Below are 27,108 nucleotides of genomic sequence, written 5' to 3'. Positions count from 1 at the left end.
ATGGGTATATCTTAGTAATTTAAATCGTTCAATTCATGAGATTAACATATTAGATCATTCACACAAAAATATTAAATTGATCGAACATAAATAATTAGATAATTTGATTACATTTGTATAAAAAAATAATGGAAGTTCTATTCTCAAAATCATAGTTACCATTCATTTTTTTAAAATATGTATAATCTAATCATGTAGTTACTTCCCCAATCAATTTAATTTTTTATAAAATAATCTATTCAACATGTTATAAATTGAACAGTTCTAATCACAAAAATAGAGCCCAAATAGGTCCGCAATTGGCCCAGCATGACCCTTCCAATCGAGAGAATCTACCTTCATTATAATAGGGAGATTCACCACGTATAAATTTTTTGTAAAATAATTCAGTAGTATATCATAATTTTCTAAACCAAAAATTGATTATGTAACGGTGACACTATTTGATGTTATGTCAATAATTAATAAAAAATTATTAAAGATTAAGTTTCTCTTAATTTTAAAATTTGAACTTGACCATCACAATAGGACACGGGAAATCCACCAAAATTCTGTTTTAATTATTCAAACCACTCCTCTTTTACAAACTCTTCAATCATACAGTTTTCACTATGAACCTTTTCCTTAGAGGCCATTTTTCAACCGGTGACTGTTTCATTTCATGTTCCTTAGAGGCCCTTCTTCTCACACAGTACTGTAAAAACAAAACAGTAAACTTTTTCAAACCTTCCAAAAAACCATGAAGTTTGGCAAAGAATTCATATCCCAAATGGTACCAGAATGGCAGGAAGCATACATGAACTACAACTACCTCAAACCCATTTAAAAGAAATCCAACGCTTCAAACTCTGACTCAAACCACCACCACCACCGCCCACAGGCCTCAAACGAAAACTCACCCTTTATAGAGCTTTCAGCGGCTTAACCCAAAGAATTGCTTATCCTAGAAGTCCTTCTACCTCCTCAGACTTTGAAAACCAGGCCATTTTAGTACAACCTGAGCGGTCTGATGGTGGCGAACGATACGAGATGACACTACAAGAATTTACACATTTGGCGACTACTTTTGCCGACCAAAAAATTTTTGGTCGCAAAAAAATGACATTTGCCGACTAAAATATAAATTAGTCGCGAATGATCAATATTTTTGGCGACCAAAATGAGTTAGTCGCAGAAGGTCACATTTTGGCGACCAAAAATGAGTTAGTCGCAGAAATTGGTATGCTTTTGGCGACCAACTTCAAATTTGGTTGCGGAAGGTTACGTTTTGGCGACCAAAAAAATTTAGTCGCCAAATTTGTACTTTTAGCGACCAATATTTTAGTTGCAATTGATTGAGATTTAGCGACTAAAAAAATTTGTTGCTGAAGGTAGCTTTTTTGCGACTAATATGGTGTTTTGGTCGCCAAAAGTGTTTGGGAGGGAAATTTCAAACAGGGAGGGGGGAAATGAAATTTTTTGGCGACAAAAAAAATTTTGTCGCCAAAGTGAAAACGACGTCGTTTTGTACCTGGAAAAAAAAAAAAAAAAATTAAAAGAAGGCCCTGATCTCCTCTGTCTCCTACTCTCCCTCTCTCTGTGTTCTCTCTCTCAATCGGCTTGCAACTGCTCAAGAATTGCAGCCAATTCCAGTCCAGATTCCAACATTTCTTCCTCAATCTTCTCTCTCGTCTACTGATCCTCGGCCCTGGCTAGACGAGTACACCACACAATCTTCAATCGGTTCTGCAACAAACACTTAACAAGGCTGAAATTATCGAATTGGAGATGACCCAAAATCTTGGTCTCAACTTTAAGATCATCATCATCAAAACCATTCTGTTCTTCTTCCTCGTCAAACACAACAGTAAAACCCATTCTCTTCCTCCTGTTCTTCTTCCTCGTCAAACACAACAGTAAAACCTACATTATCATCAATCATAACATTGTCTTCTTCTTCTTGGAAATCAGTGATTAGGTTCCCAAAGGAAACCATCTGATCGAAATCATGATTCGACATAGGGTTCAACAATTGCTCAATCTCCTCCCTCTTGTTGGGGTTATTGTTCTTCAAAACACCCAAAACCTCATCAGCGGCGGCGGCGACTGTTCCGGGAGGCTGACCACCGCCCAATTGCTGCTGTACGAGGCTAAGCATGGCCTCATAGGGAACCCTAGTTTTCTTCGTCTTGGGCTCGTAAAAAAAGGCCCAAATTTGATTCTACATAGCATAATCTGAAGGTGTTTTTTTGGTGGTGTTGTCTACATAGCATAACTTGGTGGCAAAGTAGTTGATCATTACGATGCCTTGGCCACCACTTTTGTTAAAGGTTACGACATGACTTATTTTCATTTTGTTTTGTTTTTCCTCAAATTTTCATTTTGTTTTTTTGTTTTCCCTCAGCAATCAAACAGAGGGTTATATTGTCTTAAGGTTCTTGGGAAATTCTTGATTTATCAATTGTTTATGTTGTTTTATTTTATTATTGTTGCTGGTGAACAACTTATTTCACTTGGTAAATTGTTTAGAAACAGTAGGTAGACTGTTGTTTTTGTATTTAATGGACAAATTCATGATAGAGCCTAGCCTTGGCAGATTATACATCTAGAAAGTAGAATTAGTGGGAAGGTGCTTAGTGCTCACAATTCGGTCATTAGCCAACTGCGATTTCTTTTTGTATGTTGTGTAGGTGCATAGAGATGAATTTTTTTACCTTGTTCTTTAGTGTAGTTAACAGTGTTGTTGGCTCCTCATATTGATGCACTTTATGGATGATTCATTAATTAAACAGGCTTATATAACAATCTTAACTCATGACATCACGAGCTTTGAGGAGAAGACTCCACCATGGGGATGTCGATGGGAAAAGGCATGAACATTTGGAGACATCGGGACTAGATGGCTTAAGGTGAGTTTTTTGGGAACCTTTACTTGGGAATCATGATTATGATGAGACATGCTCAGAGGTGAGTTTTTTGTTTCTGTCTTCCTTCTTTAGTCTTTTAATCCTTTTATCCCTCTGTATTTTCTACCTGGTTTTTGGTTAACTAGGATGGAAGTATTGTGAATAAAAATGTTGTTTTATATGATTGATAGCTATCTATATTATAGGGATCCACACTTGCAGATATTTCGGACGATGAACGAAAGAGGGAACACCACCATTGGACACTTATTGTTTTCCCAGTTAATTGCACAGTGGGCACAATGGTTAGGTATGTGATTGTTTTATAGTTTCTCAGCTAACACATTAATGTTTTTTTACCCTATCCATTGAAAAGGAGGCTAGATCAATTAGTTGAACTCTCCTGGAATTACACAATAGCATATAAATAGATCATAAATTTTATCAGCTAATCAGCTTCCCTTTTATTTTATATTATCTGGTTCGAGGATCATTACCATGCAACTCTGTTGCTAAACTATATTTTTATATGACATGCAAAGACATTGAATTGAAGGGGGATTAATAATTGTCTTTAGTGTGGAGTGATATTTATAGTGCCATTAAATGAAATGAAAAATATATATATTTGTAGTGTGCTATTCATTTTTCAAGTAGTTTGGGTATGGTTGCATCCTCAACAATTAAGGCGTAGAATTAAGTCTTTCGTCATTTTTTTCATATATATATATATATATTTATATAATTTTTTTTTTTTAAACTCTTGTTCATATAGATGTGTATGTATTTATTGGAAGAATCTTTATATAGGACATGTCATATGTAGTTATATATGACAAATTCTTTTCTGTTAGATAACTACATGTTTCATATCCTTTTCTGTTAGATAACTACATTGGAAGAATCTTCATATATGACATGAGTTGATTGACAAATTCTTATAGGTCTCAGATAACCTTTAGGTGGTGTGGGGTGTTTGAAGACCTGCAAATGTGTTGATTGACAATTTCATTTGATTTTAATAGCAAATCTTGTAGTTGGATCTGGAACGCTTATTGGACGACTTTTGTCCTTTCCTTCTGCCACTCAAAATGGACAAACCAAGAAGCTTCTTGTACCATCACTTAGTCCTTTACAGGTAAAACATAAAGACTACCACTGTTTCAGTTGACTGCAAATTTTTGTTTCATTGTGATTTCAAGTTATTGGAAATGAAATGAATGCTTAATACCATATATGTTTGTAATAATGCAACACCAGGTTTTGGTGAAGCTCCTTATTTTAAACTGTCACATTTTTTATACGTCAAAAATACTCCCTGAAAAAAAAATATGCAGCAACTAGACATCACTATACTATAGTTTCAGGCAATCAAGGTCATGTCAATCCAAAGTGCATGAATCACAACTGATAAGAATCCCTACATCTAGGATGTCACTTTGCTTTCCTTTCCTCATGACTATGGATTTCAAAATGTTCTATACAGTTAGCCTTAGTGGTGATGCCCTATACCAATAAAAGACTTCCTACTTTCTTTTTATATTATTCCCCTCCACTTCCCTCCCTTTTCTCATACATCCTTCTGTTTATGCACTACCTTATAGCTGTAAAATGCCTCTTCCCACAAAGATTTGAAAATGGTTGAACATGCTTTTTGTTATTCTTGCTCCTTTTAAACTAAAGTTGCTAGCAATACAATAATGAGATATTTAATATATATATTTTTTCTGCGTTTATTTTCTTATGCTGTTAGAATTGCATTCAAATTGCTAATGCTTCAGTCCCATACAAAAATAGGGGTGGTTTTACATGAACCAAGAAGACAAGAACTTTGGTTAGAAAATGGAGCCATAAGAAAGTAAAAATTGTTCACCAGCAATACAGAAACATAAATTGACTAGTAAAAATTGCAAGTGCACACATCTAGAAAGTAAAAATTGGCAGATTATACCTTTCGAAGAAAAATAACAGGAGCAATGAGGGAGCTGACTATTTGTTATGCGTTTTCTATGCATTAGTGGTCACATATCCAGATTATATCCATTAATGGTCACATATCCATATCCATACAGTTGTTATCTATGCATTTCTAGTTTTGAGAGCTGAATCTTGGCTAATTGATGTCCGGGGAAAAGTATGATTTGATAATTTTTATTGTGGTGTTTTGGGTCCATGAAGTTTGTTAATTCAAATAGTGGCTTCATGATACCTTTTGAACAAAGTTTATATGCAGTCCCTTCGTCTTCAATCCATCAGGAAGCTGATGCAGCATAGTTGATGTGGACTAGGACTTCGAAAAAGACAACGTGCATATTGTTCTTGTTGGACTCCTACTGATTTGATACTTGAGTCCTATTAAGTTACGATATTGGGCAGGAGTGAGTGGTTTAGAAGGTTTTCATATGGTGATTAGATTTGATGAAGCCTATAAATTGGCTCTATCTCTGCAAAACAAGATTAGGCTCTCAAATATGAATAAAATGCAGATCTAATGTATATTACATGTACTAGGATACGAGTATTGGGTATGAATGTTTGTCAAATCTTCCTAAATCTAAATATTTGGTTATTGAGATATGTATCCAAAAGTTGATTATGGGTATGTAGATACATCTAAATATTATACAGGTTTTGGAAACATATCTCATACTCTTATTCTTGTCATATTCAATGAACATGGGTACATTGGGAGGAACAATGTATTATACAGTTGAGTAACAATTGCTGTAAGTTTTTCCATAACAAACTTCAAATAGTTTAGATTTAATGCTTTATTGAGCCTAAAAACCCATTTGTAGCCAATAGCTTGTTTATCAGGAGGAAGTGAGACTAAAGACCAAGTACCCTATCTCTGAAGGGCTTGATATTCATCTAACACAGCAGTTTGCCAAGCTGGAGACTAAGCAGCTGTTTGATAAGTTTGTGGCTCACTGGAATCTGAAGAAGCTGCAGAAGCAAGAAGACAAAGAGAAGAAGAAGAAGTAGCAAGACACTTACTCTTAGACCTAGTGATCATAGAATGAGTATGATAAGAAGGTACTTGAGGAAGATCAATATAGATAGAAGAAATAGGCACCTGAGAAGAAGCACGAGTAAACAGGAGAGATGGAGTTGTTATAGATGTAGGAGGAGTTGCTATAGATGTAGAAGGAGCTACTATAGAGAGATGAGGAGAAAGAGCAATGGGAAAAGTTGTTAGAAAGGAAATATGTGATGGAGAAGAAGCATGAATAGAAACAGGAGAAGCAGCTGTAGTAAAAGCAGGCTGAGAAGAAGAAGAAAAGGAAGTAGACTGAGGAGAAGAAGACTAGAAAAAATGAACTAAAGTAGGAAGATCAGGTAAAGAATAAGAGCTAGATGAAGCCTTTTGAAAAGGAAAAAAAGATTCATCAAACACACACTTGTCTACACACACAGATTTTTTGAGTAAGAGGGTCAAGACACCTATAGCCCTTAGTAGATGGTTGATAGCCTAGAAATACACAAGGAATAGATCTAGGTTGGAGCTTATAAGAAGAATAAGGCCTAAGCCAAGGAAAACACCTGTAACCAAAAACTCTTAAGAACTGATAATCTGGTTTGTGATGAAAGAGGACTTCAAATGGAGTATGATTGTTCAGTTTAAGAGTAGGTAATCTATTGATGAAGAAGACTGTAGTAGCAAGAATATCAAACCAGTAAATCAATGGCAGTTAAGAATGATACATGAGAGCGATAGTGGTTTCAATTAAATGTCTGTGTTTTCTTTCTGCTACACCATTTTGAGCAAGTGTGTGAGGACATGTTAACTGATGAGTAATGCCTTTTTGTTTAAGGAAATTTTGAAAATGAAGATTGAGATATTCACCCCCATTATGACTTCTCAAAACCTGAAGATGATTAGTAAATTGTGTTTCAATAAATGCCTTAAATTCCAGAAATTTGGAAAAAAAACCTCACTTTTATAATGAAGACGAAAAATCCAAGTGAACTTGCTAAAATCATCAATGAATAGAACATAGTGTTTATAACCAGAACAAGAGGCAGAAAAGGCACCCTAAACATCAGTGTGAATAACGGCTAAAGGCTTGTTAACGGTAGAATTAGACAAGCAAAAAGGTGGCTTGTGACTCTTCGCTACACAGCAGTGTTCACACAAAGCAGAGTTATTATGACTATGTACAGAAGATAAATTCATGAATTTATTATGAGCCATGACGTGCTGAAATTCCTGAGAAGAATGATGTCCTGATCGAAAATGCCAGTTAAGAGCAGCAGGCTACCTGGGACAGGAGAGGCAAGCTGGTGAAGAAGAAGATGCAAAAGATGAGGAAGAAAGAGGATAGAGGCCATGAGCATAAGGACCTCTATGCAGCACTCTCTGAGTAGCTTTGTCTTGGATCAGAAAAGAATGGGCATCAAAAGTAACAGAACAGTTGTTGTCTTTAGCTAATTGATGGACTGAAGCTAAATTTGAAGAGATAGAAGAAACATGAAGAATGTTGTGAAGTTGAAAAGGAAATGTAGGTGTGAGAAGGAGACCATTACCAGTGTGAGTGATAGGTAAAATGGTGCCATCACCAATAGCAACTTGATCTTGACCAGAATAGGGTTGATAATAGGAGAAATTAGTGAGATCATTAGTCATATGACTAGTTGCAGCAGAGTCAAGAAACTAGTTGGAAGAGGATGAAGGTGCTGAGGCTACATATAAAGATGAGGTAGAAGCAACATAGGCTGTAGGATTGCTTTGAGTTGTAGTAGGAGATAGATAGGTAGAAGAGGATTGATGTGGACTATTCTGAAATGAGGAGTCCATTCTGTACCAGCAGTCTAGGGCAGTGTGGTTCAACTTTCCACAGATCTGACAAACCATGGCATTAGGATTAGAATTGGACCTACAGATGTGTAGATAGATGAAGACAATGTAGCAGTGATGCAACTCAACAGATGTGAATCAATGGTGATCCACTATGTGTAATCTGGATTCAAAACTTCTTGATTATTAGAATCAAGCATAATAGATGATGGACATACTGTGGTACCATCAACAAATCCAAGAAGCTTCGTAACTTTCAAGATGTTATGTAGCTGGCTCTTCCAGACAATGTAATTAGTTGAGTCAAGCTTTGTAGGCACAAAAGCATTCAAATTTGAAATCAATAGTGTAAGATTTGCAGGTAAAGAATAACTTGAAGGTATAACCATGAAGGTTAATGGAAATATAGGATTTGGAGTAGCCATAGAAGTATCTCCAAGGATCTCTGCTTGCAAAAGCTCAGAGCTCTGATACCATAAAGAGAATTTGATCTTGATATTCAATAATACTACAGATAGATTTATAATGACTATTTATAGAGATAAGACTATCTCTTAACTATAACTCCTAACTACTTAACCTAACCAAAATTACTATCTAACTCTAGTTCTAACAAACTAACAACCAAACTAAAAACCTCCAAGCTTTAGCTGAGCTGCGGGAAACTACAACTGAAGCTGTAGCTCATACGGCTGCTGTTTGTCCTGTATCTGGCTTAGGCTGCAACTGTGGTATGTGAGACTTGAGCTGCAACTGAGGAGATGACTAACCATCTTGACCATGATCAGTATGAGGCTTGGATGGATGAGATAGCTTATCATAAAATACATATTTTTATACTCATTGCAAATAAACGGTAAAAGAGAAAATTATTTATCTTAGTAATTCAGTTGAATAATGAAATTTACATTAATTTCATAAATTATTAATCCTGATCCGTAAGCCATATTTGGCGTGGTGGATCACAATCTCTCAAAGCATGTAGGGTAGTGAAGCAGACGGGCTCAGACTACGACGCATTTTCATGGCACGGCATGGGTTACAAGTCTATCACGACCGACCGCCAACCAAGTAAAGTGCTTCCATTGATTGGGGCTGGGGCATTTTCATATGAAAATTGACATATAAATCTATTTTTTTTAGATGTAGTAAAAAAATGATTGGATAATAATTAAAAAATATTTATTTATTGATTAATTATTTTTTCTGACACATTACTAAATTTAATTTTTTAATTTAAATAATTAGTGTATTTGGTTTCAGTTTTTTAAAATTAGTGTATAAATGATTATCAATGATTCTTTTGGAAACTATTTAGTGTATAAATCTATACTGATTCTTTTGGAAACTATTTCATTAGCATGTCCGTATGGTGTCATATCAATGATTCTTAGTTGATTATAAAGTACTTGTGTGATATGAATTGATATATATATTGGATTTGTTAATTAGTCTCAATGATCTATGCAGCTTTTCTTGGGCACAACGGCGTCAGGTTGCTGCCTTCCTTCCAGGTAACAACTCTCCACTAAGTCCATTTATTGAATTTCGGTTGGCTACACTGCGTCGGACATTCTTTATCTGAGATCACACACATTCCTATAGTTGCCTATTTTGACTTTATTGGTTTAAGAAACATAATGAATATATTACGTTGTTTCTTAACATTCATTCCCATATGAGGTTGCTTTTGATCATCATGGCCAATTGTTCTTTTGATTTCTGTGTCTTTTGTCCAAAGAATCATGTTTTGATGGTTGGTTCCTTTAGAGTGGTTCCATCATCGTTGGAATTGTGATTCTATCTTGACAAGAAATGTGATAATGATTCGGTTTTTTCTCTTGACCACGAAATCACGGTTTTGGAACAGGAAAGTCACCTCCAGTAGGTGATTCCACAAACTAGGTTGACTCATTGAATTGTGGCTTAATTTTGAGAATACTTTCGTTTTGAACCCATCAACAACAATTGGTAGTCTGGTGTCCCGGCAGGTGACAGCACAAGAAGCAATAAAATGGTGATGATGACATAATGAATGAACTATGTGGCAGTATTGTAGTGTTATGGTGGAAACAGTTATGCTTAATTGTGGCTTAATTGTGTGGCTTAATTGTGGCTTACATCTTATGCTTCCCAGACCCTGCTTTAGTGGAAACTTCGTGCATTGGGTCGTCCTCCTTTAAGATTAGTTGAATTGAGTTACAGATCATGACATGGGTATGATTTCGGATGCACAAAATGGTGTCAGGCTCTCAAGTCTCTACAAACACTGGTTTCTAATTTCACAAGTACTGCCATATCAATGTGGTTTTGGTTATCTACTTCCTGAAGATATTGTTTTGAAGTGTTCCCTCATAATTTGGAAAATTTTCTTTTGATTCTTTTATTGGCTTGAAGTAATTCTTTGATTCTTTAGTTTCAATAAATCTATCCTACTTCATTTGATCACTCAACCATGCCATGTCTCTTTTTATCCTTATTTTGCAAAACAAAGTATGGAGTTAGCTATTGATTTTGCCAAAATTGTTAATAATGCAATTTGAAAGCAGCCCGGTTCATAAACACAACACAGTAACTCCGTAACCAGCGTTTACATCTGCCAAAAATCTATATTTTGTGTATCTGGGACAACATCTTTTTTTTGGGTAGGCACGGGACAGCATCTTAAGCTTGCTTTCATTGCAGGTACCTGGATCATAATCAATTTACTGGGAGAATCCCAGATGCATTCTATAAGCACACTTTCTTGAAAGAAATGTGAGTTTCTGTCTTCAATCAGTACAAGCAAATTGCAATTACCCAACACTAGGTGAAATGCTAATTGATTAAATGTTGTCACAGGTATATTGAAGGAAATGCTTTCCAGCCAGGTGTGAACCCTATTGGCGTCCACAATGTCCTCGAAGTTTTTGACACAGAGTTCTTGTTTTAGTCAAAGCTTCCACATATTATTTACTTGTAGAATTGTTTCTTTTTGTTCTTGCTAAAACTAGGGTGTTTCAGTTTGAATTGGAATGTAGTTCTATAAATATGATGTATATAATGTACACTAGTGTTTTGGGAAATTTAAGAAATTTCGGAAGTAGGTTGTTTGACAGTTTAGAAAGGTGTTGTTAGATTCTTTGGTTGTCATTATTTTGTGTGAACAATGTCTGGTGGAACACCATGGTGGGGATGTCTGGTTGTTTCAGTTTGAATTGGAACAATGTCTGGTTGTTTGACAGAAATTTAATAAATTGAATGTTAATGAATTATATATTGTGTCGAATGTTAATGATTCAGTTAATTTGAGTGATGCTTTAAAATTATAGGTTTATTATGGATTGAATAAATTATTAGGAATTACAAGTGTATTGTTTTCCTGCTTTGGCGACCAATTTATTAGTCGCGACAAATAAATAATTTTTTTTCGCAAAAAATGACAATTGCCGACCAAGAGTTTTGGTCGCAAAAAATACATCTATTGCCGACCAAAATAGCTCTTGGTCGTGGAAACTGACTTTTGCCGACCAAAAGTTTTGGTCGCGAAAAGTAACAAATGGCGACCAAAACTTTTTTTGGTCGTGGAATGTCACAATTGGCGACCAAACTTTTTGGTCGCGGAATGTCACGATTGGCGACCAAAATTTTTGGTTGCGGAATGTCACAATTGGCGACCAAGCTTTTTGGTCGTTGAATGTGATAATTGGCGACCAAACTTTTTGGTCGGGAAAATATCACTTTTCGCGACCAAAGTGTTTTAGCGACTAAATGAATTAGTCGCGGTAATGATATATTTCGCGACCAAAAATTTAGTCGGCAAATCCGACTTTTGCCGACCAACCAAAATTTTGGTCGCGAATTACTTTTGCCGACCCTCAATTGGCGACCAAAGTAGCGACCAAAAAATTTGGTCGCGGATAACTTTTGCCGACCAAAAATAGACTTTTTAGCGACCAATTTTTTTGTTGCCAAAAGTGTTAATTCTTGTAGTGTGATGTTTATAAGGGCGGCAGATGAGGGAAGAGAGTATGAGTTGGTGTATTTTAGGAAACTTGATGACGAGTTTAATAAAGTGGTTAAGTTTTATAAGTTGAAAGTAGAGGAAGTTGTGAAGGAAGCTAATATGTTGAATAGGTAAGGAATTTGAAAAGGGTGTTAAGATGCTTGGAGTTAATGTTTGGATTGAGAATTAACTATTATAAAAGTGTAGTGTATGGGGTGGGGGTTTCAGATAATACCATGGACTGTTTTGCATCAGTCTTGAATTACAATGTAAAGTCTTTACCCCTTAGATACCCTGGGTTACCTTTAGAAGCCAACCCAAGGAAGAAAGCTACTTGGAAGCCTGTCATAGATAAAGTCAGATGTAGGTTGGCTGGTTGGAAGAGGAAGCTACTATCATTTGCTGGGAGATTAACTCTTGTGAATTCTGTGTTATTTGCACTACCAGTGTATTATTTGTCTCTGTTTAGGATGCCTGAAGGGGTTGCCAAAGAAATAGAGAGATTGTAAGCTACCTTTTTGTGGGGTGGGTCAGAACTAAGGAGGAAAATCCATATGGTCAGATGGGTGGATGTGTGTAAAAGTATGGATCAAGGATGATTTTGCATTAGGAGGGTGGGAGTGGTAAATATTTGTTTACTTGTAAAATGGTGGTGGAGGTTTAGTTATGAGAATGAAGCTCTGTGGAAGAAGGTTGTATGCAGCAGGTATAGGTTAAAGGTGGATAGCTAGTTGCCATTTGTTACATCTAGCAGTAACTCCTCAGTGTTATGGAAAGGAATCACAGTTTTTGCTGATCAGAGCAACAATCTACTAGAAGTCTTCCTGAACAATTTCCAATTGAAGGTTGGGGATGGTAGAAGAATTAGCTTTCTGAATGATAAGTCGTATCAGCAACTGTGCTTGAAAGATGTGTTTCCAAGCCTTTATAGGCAGTCTTTAGAGAAAATTGATATATTGAGAGATATCTATGATAGGAAACATGCAGTAGGGGTTTGGAATCTATCATTCAGAAGAGTGTTGTACGTGTGGAAAGAGGTAGAGCTGCAGAATCTATTAAACCTGCTGGCAGCAGGTCCTGCAATGAGTCTAGACCAAGTGGATAGACTTGTTTGGTGAGCATCTAATTCAGGTCAGTTGTCACGACCCCAAACCGCCCCTAGTAGTTTGGTGCCGTGATGGCCAGTAATCTGGGATCACCGAAGGCCAACTCTCAAAACTCAACACAATCAGAGTATAATAAACGGGGCTCACAAATGCGGAAGCAATAATCTAAAAAAAATACGAGTGGTCCATAAGAGCTTTGCATAGATCAAATACAATGTCATTCATCTTACAACTTGAATACAACAAAACAAAATACGTATTACATCTTGATCAAAAGGCTTCTTGAGCCGACATATACAAAATACAGCAATTACAAGCCAAGAAACATGATTTTCAAGATTCGCCGACATGAGATAAATGGCATCGCCGACATGAATAAAAAAAAACAAAGCCGACATGAATACAAAAAACAAAGCCGACATGATCATGAATCCAAATAAGCTTTCAAAAACAGTCTAGGCGTCGCCGACGTCCTGCTCATCACCTACATATATATAGAGAGGGTGAGCTTGGATACTCAGTGAATGGTACTAATAATAAAGGTTTGCATGAATATAGCCGGAGTCTTTCAAACAAATGCATCAAACTTTATCAAGACAAGGGATGAACCGTATTCATCAATCAAATATTACAAGTATCAAGGGATGCTTACTGACATCGGCGAAACAAGGGATGAACCGTATTCATCAATCAAATCATACGAGTCTCAAGCTTTCCGAACAAACAAAGGATGAACCGTATTCATCTGTCAAGTCATACAAGTCTCAAGGATGCTTACTGACAACGGCAAAACACGTCAAGCTCATCAAAACAAGGGCTGTACGATCTGTAATCGTTTAGTCAAAGGTACTGCGAAAGTTTATAGTCCTCCAGCACAAGGGACTTGTGTTACTTAGGCCCGTAGCCCGATTTAACAATATAGTCATTTCAAGAAAGGACCGTATCCTTTTATACTTAGGACTGCGAAAGTTTAGAGTCCTCCAGCACAAGGGACTTGTGTTGCTTAGGCCCGTAGCCCGATTTAACAACATAGTCATTTCAAGAAAGGACCGTATCCTTTTGTACTTAGTGCTGCGAAAGTTTAGAGTCCTCCAGCACAAGGGACTTTTCAAGGATGACATCAAAACAAGGCTTATACTTGATACAATCAAGACAGAGCTATTCATTCATGCTTAGCAAATACTTTCGTCAAAACAAAACAAAGCAAGATTCATCAAAACAAGTGTAACATAGCTTTACTAGAAATACCACTCACATAGTTTTCCACGGGTGTAGGCTCAAAGCAAATATCAAGGACCTACAATCACATGGCAAATCACATTCTCAAAACAAGCTCATATACACATGCGAATGATCTCGGCATTCTCGCCAGACCCAAGTCAATAACAAAGCAAAACATGCTGGGAGTTTACACACTGCTCCCGTCTCATGAAAACACACTGGGGTGCCAACCAGGTCTTTGCCGAGGTCCCACACATCCTTGCCGAGGTGCGGTCCCGATGGCCTCATTCAAAAGCAAAGTCGGGAAAACCTGGGTTTTCCCTTTGAAGAACATGTGAAGAACATGATGAACATGATCATGAGGAATATGAATGTAAGTTCAAAACTCGTTACAAAGATCTGAGGTTTCATGCCAAGAGTTCAAAACATGGACCTGGGTACCCATACAAGAAGGTCATGCAAGAACAAACATGAAAACATGGTTTTCGTTCCAAACTTTCGGATCAAAATGAGACTTTCCTGTAAGAACTCATGAAAACCATTTTCTCTTTCCAAAACCAACTTCAAAGCAATGCATGACATGCAAAACGAATCCGATCATGCAATGCAGTTAGATGATCAACAACAACAATAATCAAAGTAGATCAAGATTCTAACCTCAGAACTCGAATCCAACGGATCAAACCACGAAGATCAAGCTTGGAAGGCTAGCTCTCACTCAAGAACTTCTCCTCCTTCTCTCTAGAGCTTCTCTCTCTAAAAGGCAAGGATTTGAGACAAAAATGATTTGTTTCTAGGTCTGCCGGCTGTCTTAACAATCAGCTCGGACACGTGGCGCTGCCGGGTTGGTTCAACTCAAAAAGGTGATTGATAGATAAGACAAGTCTCTGACAAAGCGTATGCAGCAAGCTCGGGTAAGACACATCGGCAATAAATGACATCGGCTCAAATCAAGGACCCGGCAGCAGGGTAACAAAGACATCGGCTAGGGAGGTCGACACTTGACTAAGCTGTGCCACACCTTGGCCGGGGTGTGCCACATCTCGGCCTAGGCCATACCTGCCTGCGGACAAGGTTCACTAAATGCAAAACATCTCGGCAATAAATGCCCGAGGTGAAGGTGGGGGGGGGGGAATCGACCAAGGTCTCCAAACAGTTCCAAGTACAAGGGTTCAAAGGCGAACTAAGCTCAAGATGACCTCGGCCACACACACACCGAACAAGGAACAAAAATCATGCAAGTAACTTTAAGCAAATCAAGGCAAGACAAAACCTTCAAAACAATATAACAAGGCAAGATCATGCATGAATGTATGCAAGTATGACAAGAGTAAGGTGAGGGTTGTTACATCCTACCCCCTTAAAGAAGTTTGGTCCCCAAACTTAGATTACCTTGACCCTTGAACAACTCCGGATAACGGATTCTCATATCCTCTTCCTTTTCCCACGTGGCTTCTGTGCCATAATGTTCCTTCCATTTGACCTTTACCATCGGTATCGATTTGTTTCTCAACTGTCTCACTTGCCTATCAATAATCCTCATCGGCTTCTCCTCGTAGCCCAAATCCTCATTAACCGTAATCTCGGAATGATCAATTATATGCAGCGGATCTCGGATGTACTTTCTCAACATCGAAACATGAAACACATTGTGGACTTGGCTCAAATCTGGCGGCAAAGCAAGTCTGTAGGCAACGGGGTTAATTTTCTCGAGAATTTCAAACGATCCAATATATTGTGGTGCCAATTTACCTTTCTTTCCAAATCTGGAAACTCCTTTCATTGGTGAAACTTTCAGGAATACATGGTTTCCAACTTCGAATTCTAACTCATTCCTTCTCTGATCAGCGTAGCTCTTTTGTCGGCTCTGGGCAGTTTTAATCCTCTGTTGGATAAGTTTAATCTTCTCTGTTGTCACTTGAATCAATTCGGGACCAAGCAGAGCTCTGTCTCCAACTTCGGTCCAACATATCGGCGACCTACATTTTCTTCCGTACAAGGCCTCATACGGCGCCATGCCAATGCTAGCTTGATAACTGTTATTGTAAGCGAATTCCACTAAGGGCAAATGTGTTCCCCAACTCCCTAGGAAGTCCAATACACAAAGTCTAAGCATATCTTCAAGCGTCTGAATTGTCCTCTCAGTCTGCCCATCTGTCTGGGGATGAAAAGCTGTACTAAATCTCAGCTCGGCTCCAAAAGCCCTCTGTAAACTCCGCCAAAATCTAGAAACAAATTTAGGATCCCGGTCTGACACAATTGACATCGGCACTCCATGAAGTCTGACAATCTCGTTCACATATAACAAGGCAAGTTGATCGGCGTTGAATGTAGTCTTAACAGGTAGAAAGTGTGCTGACTTAGTTAATCTATCAATAACAACCCAAATTGAATCCATACCTTTCGGTGTCTTCGGCAAACCAGTCACAAAATCCGTGGAGATGTGCTCCCATTTCCACTCAGGAATCGGCAAAGGTTGAAGAAGTCCTGCTGGTCTTTGATGTTCTGCTTTCACTTGCTGACAATGTAAACACTGGGACACGAATTCGGCTATCTCTCTTTTCATATTTGGCCACCAGAAGGTCTGCTTCACATCTCGATACATTTTGGTGTTCCCTGGATGGACAGCAAACTTAGAACCGTGAGCTTCCTGCAAAATTTTCCTCTTCAACTCTGGGATGTCGGCCACACATAACCTTCCCTCAAACTTGAGTACTTGCTCTTCGATAGTATACCCTGATCTCGGCTTCGTGTCAATTTCCTCGGCTATTTTCTTGAAGAAGTTATCCTCCATCTGTCTTGTCTTTACTTCATCAACAATAGTTGGCTCCACTGTTATCATGGTCAAACACGCCAAATTTCCATCTGACTTTCTGCTCAAAGCGTCGGCTACATTGTTAGCTTTACCCAGGTGATATTGAATTTGCATATCATAGTCCTTCAACAACTCAAGCCACCTTCTCTGTCTTAAATTCAATTCCTTCTGTGTGAATAGGTACTTTAAACTCTTATGATCTGTAAAAACCTGACAAAAAGCTCCATACAAATAGTGACGCTAAATCTTCAAGGCAAACACCACGGCCGCTAATTCTAAATCATGGGTAGGATAGTTCTTTTCATGAGGTTTCAACTGGCGAGATGCATAAGCTATAACCTTACCCTTTTGCATTAACACACAACCCAAACCCTTATGCGATGCATCACTATAGACGTGAAACTCTTCATTACTTGATGGAAGTACGAGTACTGGTGCTGTAACTAACCTCGTCTTCAGTTCCTGGAAGGCTGACTCCCGATCTTTAGTCCATTCATACAGTGTCCCCTTCTTAGTCAGTTGCGTCAATGGAATTGCAATCCTTGAGAAATCTTTCACAAACTTTCTGTAATAACCTGCCAAACCCAGAAAACTACGAATCTCGGATACATTAGTCGGCCTCGGCCAATTTACTACGGCTTCAACTTTGCTAGGATCAACTGAGATACCCTCTTCATTAATCATATGACCCAAGAATGAGATAGTAGAAAGCCAAAACTCGCACTTGTTAAATTTAGCATACAATTTCCGATTTCTCAAAATCTGTAAGGCAAGTCTCAAATGATTTTCATGTTCAACTTCACTCTTGGAATAGATCAATATATCATCAATGAAAACAACTACAAATTCATCTAAACATGGCTTGAAGACTCTGTTCATTAAATCCATAAATGCAGCAGGGGCATTGGTCACTCCAAAAGGCATCACTAAAAACTCGTAGTGGCCATATCTTGTCCGAAAAGTAGTCTTCTCAACATCTTCGGCTTTAACTTTAAGCTGATGGTAACCAGACCTAAGGTCGATCTTAGAAAAGACTCGTGCTGCCTGTAATTGGTCAAGAAGATCATCAATCCTAGGTAATGGGTACTTATTCTTGATAGTGACTTTATTAAGTTCTCTATAATCGATGCAAAGGCGGAGTGTGCCATCCTTTTTCTTAACAAATAAAACAGGTGCTCTCCATGGTGAAGTGCTCGGCCTAATAAATCCCTTGTCCAACAATTCTTGTAACTGCAGTTTCAATTCTCTAAGTTCAGCTGGGGCCATCCTATAAGGTGTTTTGGAGATCGGCTGTGTTCCCGACATGATGTCAACAGTAAACTCTATTTCTCTATCGGTTAGGTGGCCAGGCAATTCGTTTGGAAAGACGTCGGGGAATTCGTTAACCACTGGGATGTCGGCTAGATTAACATTTCCATTCTGATCACTCAGTATACTACACAAGTAGCCTCGACACCCTTTCTGAATTAACTTATAGGCCTTAATGGACGAAATCAAGCAAGGTGAGGGCACTATCCCTTTACCCTAGAAAATAACCTCGGCTAGGTTTGAGGGTCTCAATGTGACACTTTTCGAAACACAATTAATAGATGCATCATTTGCTACTAACCAATCCATTCCCAGTATAACATCCAAATGAATCATGTTCAGAGGCATTAAATCTACCAACAGTTCAACATTCTCAACCACAACAACACACGCTCTATAAATGGACACAACAATCATAGGTCTCCCAGATGGAATAGACACAGATAATATGAAACCAAGGGGTTCTAGTTCTTTATCAATTTTCTCGGCAAACTTAGTAGATATAAACGAATGCGTAGAACCCGAATCAATCAACACATAAGCAACTTGGGAGCAAATTAGAAGTATACTTGACACTACTGTCTCAGCATTCTGAGTGTCTCCTGGTACTAACGTAAATACTCTGCCCTGTCTCATCTGTCCTTTCCCAGCATTTCCCTTCTGAACGGAACCCGAGGTATTCTCACCCTTCTTGTTGTTATCAGCCTTTGTCTTGGGGCAATCTCTCACATAATGGCCATCTCGCCACATTCATAGCAGGCTCCAGACGTCCGACGACAGATCCCGAAATGTTGCTTCCCACAGTCCGAACACGTCGGCTTAGCACTCCCTTCCTGTCTTAGGTCACTAGTACTGCCCATGTTCGTTCTCTTCTTGGTGCCCAGCTGTCCTCGGCGATTGTCATAGTTCTGCCTTTTTCGCTGGTTCTCTCCTGAGCTCTGGTATCGATTCAAATTAGCTTCGGCCTGAATGGCTTTGTCCAATACTTCGGCATAAGTCGGCATATCGAGCAAATTAACCCGGTCTTGAATCGGTCCACGAAGCCCACACTCGAACTTCATGGCCTTCATATATTCATCGTTGGCCATGTGAGGTACAAACCTCACCAATTCAGTAAAAGCGCGGTCATATTCCGCCACTGTTCTGTTGCCCCGCGTCAGAGTATGAAATTCGGTAGCCTTGCGGTTTCGAACACTTAGGGGAAAATGTTTCTTGTAGAACAACTCTAAAAATCGGGTCCAGGTCAAATCTAGATTTCTCTCTCTAACCATCATCCACCACCTGCGGGCGTCATTGTAGGAACCCACATTTTATGTTCTCATCATGTTCATGAGCATCTGTGTGATTATGATTTGTTAAGTTTGCATGTGTGTGTTGTGATTTGTTTCGCTTGAGTTAATGTGATCCGTGCCTTGTCTTGAAGCCTTGTGATTTGTCTAAGTGTAGTATGCTTGTCTTGTTCCTTCCTTGATGTGAAACTTAGGTCACGCCTTGCCGGAGTTATACTAGCCGATGTTATTCCAAGCCGAGGTCATCCTTAGTCTAGTAATAGTATCTTGGAACCCCTTGTCGACCTCAGTCCTTGCCTTGACCACATTAGCCGAGATGTTACCTTGCACCCAAGTGATCTCGTCCTGGAGTGGTATGACCTAGGCCGAGGTGTGGCGCATCTAGGCCAAGATGTGGCACAGCTTAGTCAAGTGTTGTCCTTCCTAGCCGAGGTCATTGTCACTTTAGTTGCCGAAGTCCTTTGCTAGCCGATGTCATTCCTTTGCCGGAGTGCCATTCCGTGTAGCGTGTTAGATACGCCTTGTTGTCAGCCGATGTCATTGCCTCGTCAGAGAGCCCATACCGCTTTGCTTGTTGAACACCCTTTCCACCATGCCTTGTCTGGTTTGTCAGCCACCTTTTCAGGTAGAACCCAACCAGCCGCCGCCACGTGTCTCAGCAGAGGGTTAACCCCAGAACCGGGTATAGAAAACTATCATTGGGTGTCATAACCTTGTCTTGTAGAGAGAGAAGCTCTAGGAGGAAGAAAGAGTTTTAGAGTGAGGAAGTAGATCTTCAAGCTTGATTCCTAGAGATCCGACCGTTAGATCCGCGTTCTAAGGTTAGATTCTTGATCTGCTCATGATGTTCTCTATGTTTACGTTATTGCATTACATGATTGAAAATGATTTGTAAGCCATGCATCGTTTTGAAGCTCGATTTTAGAAAGAGAAAATGACATTCATGTGTTCTTCAAGAAAAGTCTTGTTTTGATCCGAAAGCTTGCGTAAAGAATCATGTTTTTGTGTTTGTTTCCGCAAGAATTCCAAGTACGGGTACCCAGGTACATGTTTTCAAACTCATAGCACGAAAACCCCAGATTTTGATGGCAGATTATGATTGAACATTCATATTTTTTTCATGTTTCCACATTCATGCTCTTCATGTTCATCAACAGAGGGGAACCCAGAGTTTCCCGATCTCTTTTCCTTGCATGTGGCCCTCGGGAACACACCTCGGCGAGGAGGTGTGGAACCTCGGCCTAGACCTGGTTGATGCCCAGCATGTTTTCTGAAACCATTTGTGTACATACGAAACTTGTTGAAGGTGCATTCAATAGGCTTTGCCCTGTGTTTGTAGGACTTGGGCTTGTCTCGACCCCGACGTGTGAAGAAACTATGTGAGTGGTATTCTTAATAAAGCTATGTTACACTTGTTTTCATAAATCTCGTCTTGCCTTGTTTTGAAAAGTACTTGATCTGGCATGAATGACTATCCCTACTTGTATATTAAACGCTATCTTGTTTTGATGACATGTCTTGAAAGTCCTTAGCTGCAGGGGACTATAATGCAACTGCACTCTTGTCTTGAAAGTCCTTAGCTGCAGGGGACTATAATGCAACTGCACTCTTGTCTTGAAAGTCCTTAGCTGCAGGGGACTATAATGCAACTGCACTCTTGTCTTGAAAGTCCTTAGCTGCAGGGGACTATAATGCAACTACACTCTTGTCTTGAAAGTCCTTAGTTGCAGGGGACTATAATGCAACTGCACTCTCGTCTTGAAAGTCCTTAGTTGCAGGGGACTATAATGCAACTGCACTCTTGTCTTGATATGTCATCGCACTTGTAATATGTAGATGTAATAACATCCAAGAACTTGAAAGGCCGGCAATGAACTTGATTTCCCTCTTGATTGTAAAGTATGCTATGTATTGTTTTGAAAGAAATCTTGGATATCAGTCATGCAAAACCTTTATTTCTAATATCATTCACTGAGTATCCAAGCTCACCCTCTCTATATATATGTAGGTGACGAACAAGAAGGCATTGAGGCCTAGACGTGATGCCGATGTGTTTTGGGTGCATTGCCGACATGTTTTGGATTATCATTTTGTACCGTCTTGAAGATCATGCTTCTCGGCTTGTTTTCATTTGTACTTGTATACGTCGGCTTGAGAAGCCTTTTGGTCAAGATGTGTTTTGTATCTCATTTCCTTATTGTATTTAAGTTGTAAGACTTTGTAAAGATGTATGTCATTTCATTGGACTTAAGCATGGCTCTCATGGACTATTTAGATTCTGTAAATGTATATATATATATATTGCTTCCGCACTCGTAAGCCCCATATTTTATACTCTGATTGTGTGTGTTTTTGTAAGTCGGCTTTCGGTAATCTCGGATTACTGGCCATCACGGCACCCAAACTACTAGGGGCGGTTTGGGGGCGTAACAGTCATCATCTAATGTGAATGCTGCAAACGTCACTTTCTGAGCGTCGATGCTAGGGAAGATCTCGAACAACTTTTCCATTTCTAAAACCCATGCCTCAGCCTTCATCGGCTCTATACCTCCAGAGAATCTCGGTGGTCTCATTTTCTTGAACTCCCGAATCAAAGCTATCGTGCCATCCCCATATAAGGCAGGCTATGGGGGAACTTGCGGCACTGGAGGAGGTGGAGGCGGAACTACATTTCGGCCGTTGGTCTGCTCGGCCTGAGTCGACGTGGCACTGGCGAACTGCTGTCTTGTTTGCCTCAACTCGCGGGCCAAACCCTCAACTAATCTTTCCAGTCTATCCATTCTGTCTTCGGGCTGATTCCGGCCAATTGGAGGTCTACCTCTCCTCATGATGCTATGAGCGTGCAAGGTATGACTTTAAAACAAATAAGCAAATAACCCCGTAGGCAAGCAACAAATAAGCATATCAAGACAATGCACACCTCACTCAAACAACAAATACCATGATGCAACCCTAACATCTTTCTAAGGGAAATCCTCTGCTCTTTAGGACTCAAAGTGTGTGATTAACGTAGATCGAGGAACTTGTGCTCTGATACCATTCTGTCACGACCCCAAACCGCCCCTAGTAGTTTGGTGCCGTGATGGCCAGTAATCTGGGATCCCCAAAGGCCAACTTTCAAAACTCAACACAATCAGAGTATAATAAACGGGGCTCACAAATGCGGAAGCAATAATCTAAAAAAAATACGAGTGGTCCATAAGAGCTGTGCATAGATCAAATGCAATGTCATTCATCTTACAACTTGAATACAACAAAACAAAATACGTATTACATCTTGATCAAAAGGCTTCTTGAGCCGACATATACAAAATACAGCAATTACAAGCCAAGAAGCATGATTTTCAAGATTCGCCAACATGAGATAAATGGCATCGCTGACATGAATACAAGAAAAACAAAGCTGACATGAATACAAAAAACAAAGCCGACATGATCATGAATCCAAATAAGCTTTCAAAAACAGTCTAGGCGTCGCCGACGTCCTGCTCATCACCTACATATATATAGATAGGGTGAGCTTGGATACTCAGTGAATGGTACTAATAATAAAGGTTTGCATGAATATAGCCGGAGTCTTTCAAACAAACGCATCAAACTTTATCAAGACAAGGGATGAACCGTATTCATCAATCAAATATTACAAGTATCAAGGGATGCTTACTGACATCGGCGAAACAAGGGATGAACCGTATTCATCAATCAAATCTTACAAGTCTCAAGCTTTCCGAACAAACAAAGGATGAACCGTATTCATCTGTCAAGTCATACAAGTCTCAAGGATGCTTACTGACAACGACAAAACACGTCAAGCTCATCAAAACAAGGGCTGTACGATCCGTAATCGTTTAGTCAAAGGTACTGCGAAAGTTTATAGTCCTCCAGCACAAGGGACTTGTGTTACTTAGGCCCGTAGCCCGATTTAACAATATAGTCATTTCAAGAAAGGACCATATCCTTTTATACTTAGGGCTGCGAAAGTTTAGAGTCCTCCAGCACAAGGGACTTGTGTTGCTTAGGCTCGTAGCCCGATTTAACAACATAGTCATTTCAAGAAAGGACCGTATCCTTTTGTACTTAGTGCTGCGAAAGTTTAGAGTCCTCCAGCACAAGGGACTTTTCAAGGATGACATCAAAACAAGGCTTATACTTGATACAATCAAGACAGAGCTATTCATTCATGCTTAGCAAATAGTTTCGTCAAAACAAAACAAAGCAAGATTCATCAAAACAAGTGTAACATAGCTTTACTAGAAATACCACTCACATAGTTTTCCACGGGTGTAGGCTCAAAGCAAATATCAAGGACCTACAATCACATGGCAAATCACATTCTCAAAACAAGCTCATATACACATGCGAATGATCTCGGCATTCTCGCCAGACCCAAGTCAATAACAAAGCAAAACATGCTGGGAGTTTACACACTGCTCCCGTCTCATGAAAACACACTGGGGTGCCAACTAGGTCTTTGCCGAGGTCCCACACATCCTTGCCGAGGTGCGGTCCCGATGGCCTCATTCAAAAGCAAAGTCGGGAAAACCTGGGTTTTCCCTTTGAAGAACATGTGAAGAACATGATGAACATGATCATGAGGAATATGAATGTAAGTTCAAAACTCGTTACAAAGATCTGAGGTTTCATGCCAAGAGTTCAAAACATGGACCTGGGTACCCATACAAGAAGGTCATGCAAGAACAAACATGAAAACATGGTTTTCGTTCCAAACTTTCGGATCAAAATGAGACTTTCCTGTAAGAACTCATGAAAACCATTTTCTCTTTCCAAAACCAACTTCAAAGCAATGCATGACATGCAAAACGAATCCGATCATGCAATGCAGCTAGATGATCAACAACAACAATAATCAAAGTAGATCAAGATTCTAACCTCAGAACTCGAATCCAACGGATCAAACCACGAAGATCAAGCTTGGAAGGCTAGCTCTCACTCAAGAACTTCTCCTCCTTATCTCTAGAGCTTCTCTCTCTAAAAGGCAAGGATTTGAGACAAAAATGATTTGTTTCTAGGCCTGCCGGCTGCCTTAACAATCAGCTCGGACACGTGGCGCTGCCGGGTTGGTTCAACTCAAAAAGGTGATTGATAGATAAGACAAGTCTCTGACAAAGCGTATGCAGCAAGCTCGGGTAAGACACATCGGCAATAAATGACATCGGCTCAAATTAAGGACCCGGTAACAGGGTAACAAAGACATCGGCTAGGGAGGTCGACACTTGACTAAGCTGTGCCACACCTTGGCCGGGGTGTGCCACATCTCGGCCTAGGCCATACCTACCTGCGGACAAGGTTCACTAAATGCAAAACATCTCGGCAATAAATGCCCGAGGTGAAGGTGGGGGGGGGGGGGAATCGACCAAGGTCTCCAAACAGTTCCAAGTACAAGGGTTCAAAGGCGAACTAAGCTCAAGATGACCTCGGCCACACACACACCGAACAAGGAACAAAAATCATGCAAGTAACTTTAAGCAAATCAAGGCAAGACAAAACCTTCAAAACAATATAACAAGGCAAGATCATGCATGAATGTATGCAAGTATGACAAGAGTAAGGTGAGGGTTGTTACATCAGTTCTCTGTGGCTGCAATGTATAATGTTGCTGTACATAATTTAGGCCCAACTCTTAGAATTTGTAAATTGGTGTGGCTGAGATTTCTCCCTCCTAAGGTTCAAGTGTTTAGGTGGTTAGCTTGGAAAAAGAGAATCAAGACAGCTGAATTCTTACAAAGAGTTGGTGTGCTTCAGGTGTCTGGATCATCCCTGTGTATGTTGTATAAGGCTACCACTGAATCTGTGAATCATGTCTTATTTTGCTGTCCTTTTGTGTGGAGTGTATGGGCTGATTTGCTGAATTGGTGGGGGACTTAAGGGGCATTACCTGAATCTATGGAATCAACTGCTGTTGTAGTGGGCTGATGGGAGAATGAAGAGGTTGGGAAAAAAGATTTGGAATGCTATTCCATTGGCTATGCTGTGGTCAATTTGAATACTTAGAAATGAGTGTGTTTTTATGGCAGCTAACCCAAAACTGGTACGAGGTGTGTGAGCTGATCAAGACTAGGATTGCTATGTGGTTGAATCCACATATGAAGGATTTTAATTTCAAAATCAATGATTTCATTTTTAATATAAGGCAGATCAGATTGTGCCTTGGAGGAGCAATGATGCAATGAGTTTGGTTGAGCCCAGTAGTTTTAGACACAGCAACTCTATTTTTGCAGCAGTTTTGGTTGTTGTTTTTCTGTTTGTTGGTTGGTTTCTCTCCAACTTGGGGCTGTGTAGCATATGATCGGTTAGGCATTTGCTGTGATGGAGAATGGCCTGCTGTGATGCTCTTTGCTTTCCTTCTTCTTTGTTGATGTAATCCTTATGTTTGTACATTTTGATCTCATCAATGAAGTTTATTTGACTGATGGAAAAAAAAAAATGTTGAATAGGCAAATGGATGCTTTGATTGCTTTTAGGATTAAAGTGGAAGGAGCCAGGTCAGAGAGGTGGCCAGAGATTGAAGGGTTGGTGGAGATCAGTCGTCTCGCGGCGGAGGTTGAAGCTTCTACGACGGCGTTATATGTTTCTCTTCCTTCTGGGGTTAGAGCTAACAGTGAGTTTTCTTTTTTTCAAAAGCTAATTTAAATGCTTTGGTTGGTTTTCTATTTAATTTTAATTACATAATAAGTTCTATTTTTGTCCTAAAAAAATATTGAATTATATAAAAATGTTAGTATTTTTTATTTTTTATTATTTTTCACTACATTAGTTTTTAGTTTTTTTTATTTTTATTTTTTCAAAAAATGAATTCTAAGAATCAAACCAAATAATTTTTTTGAACAATGAATTCTCATACATCAAAATAAAATTAAAATAAAAAAAAAATCAAAATTATTGAATTCTCACATTTTGTTGGCATTTATAATTGTGATTAAAATATTTTACGTCGGTGCTTTCGGTATCAATTCATGCTGGCATGAGAATTATCGCTAAAAAATAATTTTAAAAAGTAAAAAAAAAAAATTTAGTAATAAGATTTTGAAAATATCGCGACTAAATAAAGAAAAACAATTTAGTTCAAAAAAAAATTACTTTTTGTAACAAAAAAATTTAGTCTAAAGGGATAATAATTCGTCACTAAATATCTAATTTTGTCACTAAATACAACAACACTTTTATAACTAAAATATTTTCCTTTAAAAATAATTTTATGTCAAAATTTTTGCCACTAAAACTTTAATTTGCTGCATACAACCACCACCATCATTTTTAAGATAGCAACTAAACACCGAAAAATATTTTTCACCAAACAATCCAGACATTAATGTTTTTTTGAAAAATATTTTCTATAGAGCTCAAGAAAATGTTTTCATCAAAACAATCCAAACATTACTAGAAATGTTAGGCAATTAAGAATTATAAACCAATCCCTAGCAACAAATTAAAGTTGTGGTTTTTCAAGATTAATTTGTAGAAAGAGCTGCAGTGGATGCAATAGAAGAAGAGGAATCAAGCAGCCATGGCCATTCAGATGAATCAGGAGATGATAAATTTTCCATTGAGTACAAATCCATCAACCAAAATGCCAAACAACACAAGCCAAGGAACTCCAAAGCCCACCCTAGGCCAGCGCCATTGGAAATACTTCACCAACTGAAAATGAACAATACTCTCTACAAGGAAAGACACTTTTAG

The 27,108-nt window shown here is 38.8% G+C and overlaps 2 protein-coding genes across 2 annotated transcripts; both read left to right on the top strand.

Moving 5' to 3' along the window:
• LOC145791994 (phosphate transporter PHO1 homolog 3-like) lies at positions 1-27,108 on the top strand. Its single transcript, XM_082872464.1, has 5 exons — positions 1-4; positions 881-1,029; positions 11,657-11,799; positions 25,863-26,026; positions 26,888-27,108. The coding sequence occupies exons 1-5, from the start codon at positions 1-3 to the stop codon at positions 27,106-27,108; spliced, it is 681 nt and encodes a 226-aa protein (XP_082728590.1).
• On the top strand, positions 2,697-10,615 carry LOC145790388 (uncharacterized). The gene is made up of 5 exons (XM_082868119.1): positions 2,697-3,195; positions 3,911-4,023; positions 9,154-9,197; positions 10,369-10,440; positions 10,525-10,615. The coding sequence occupies exons 1-5, from the start codon at positions 3,054-3,056 to the stop codon at positions 10,613-10,615; spliced, it is 462 nt and encodes a 153-aa protein (XP_082724245.1). The 5' UTR covers positions 2,697-3,053.

The sequence above is a fragment of the Camellia sinensis genome, chromosome 5 (genome assembly GCF_055761805.1).
Source record: "Camellia sinensis isolate YWXY chromosome 5, ASM5576180v1, whole genome shotgun sequence".
Lineage (NCBI taxonomy): Eukaryota > Viridiplantae > Streptophyta > Magnoliopsida > Ericales > Theaceae > Camellia > Camellia sinensis.
The sequence above is the reverse complement of the archived record's forward strand: the minus strand, read 5'-3'. Positions and strand labels throughout refer to the sequence as shown.

Excerpts from the sequence above, each read along its gene's own strand:
- LOC145791994 (XM_082872464.1), top strand. Across the intron at positions 1,030-11,656 it reads ATGGTGGCGAACGATACGAG|GTGATGTTTATAAGGGCGGC; the intron begins ATGACACTACAA and ends AATTCTTGTAGT. Across the intron at positions 11,800-25,862 it reads GAAGCTAATATGTTGAATAG|GCAAATGGATGCTTTGATTG; the intron begins GTAAGGAATTTG and ends AATGTTGAATAG.
- LOC145790388 (XM_082868119.1), top strand. The coding sequence starts at position 3,054 with ATGTTGTTTTATATGATTGATAGCTATCTATATTATAGGGATCCACAC. Across the intron at positions 9,198-10,368 it reads GGTTGCTGCCTTCCTTCCAG|GTACCTGGATCATAATCAAT; the intron begins GTAACAACTCTC and ends CTTTCATTGCAG. Across the intron at positions 10,441-10,524 it reads CACACTTTCTTGAAAGAAAT|GTATATTGAAGGAAATGCTT; the intron begins GTGAGTTTCTGT and ends ATGTTGTCACAG.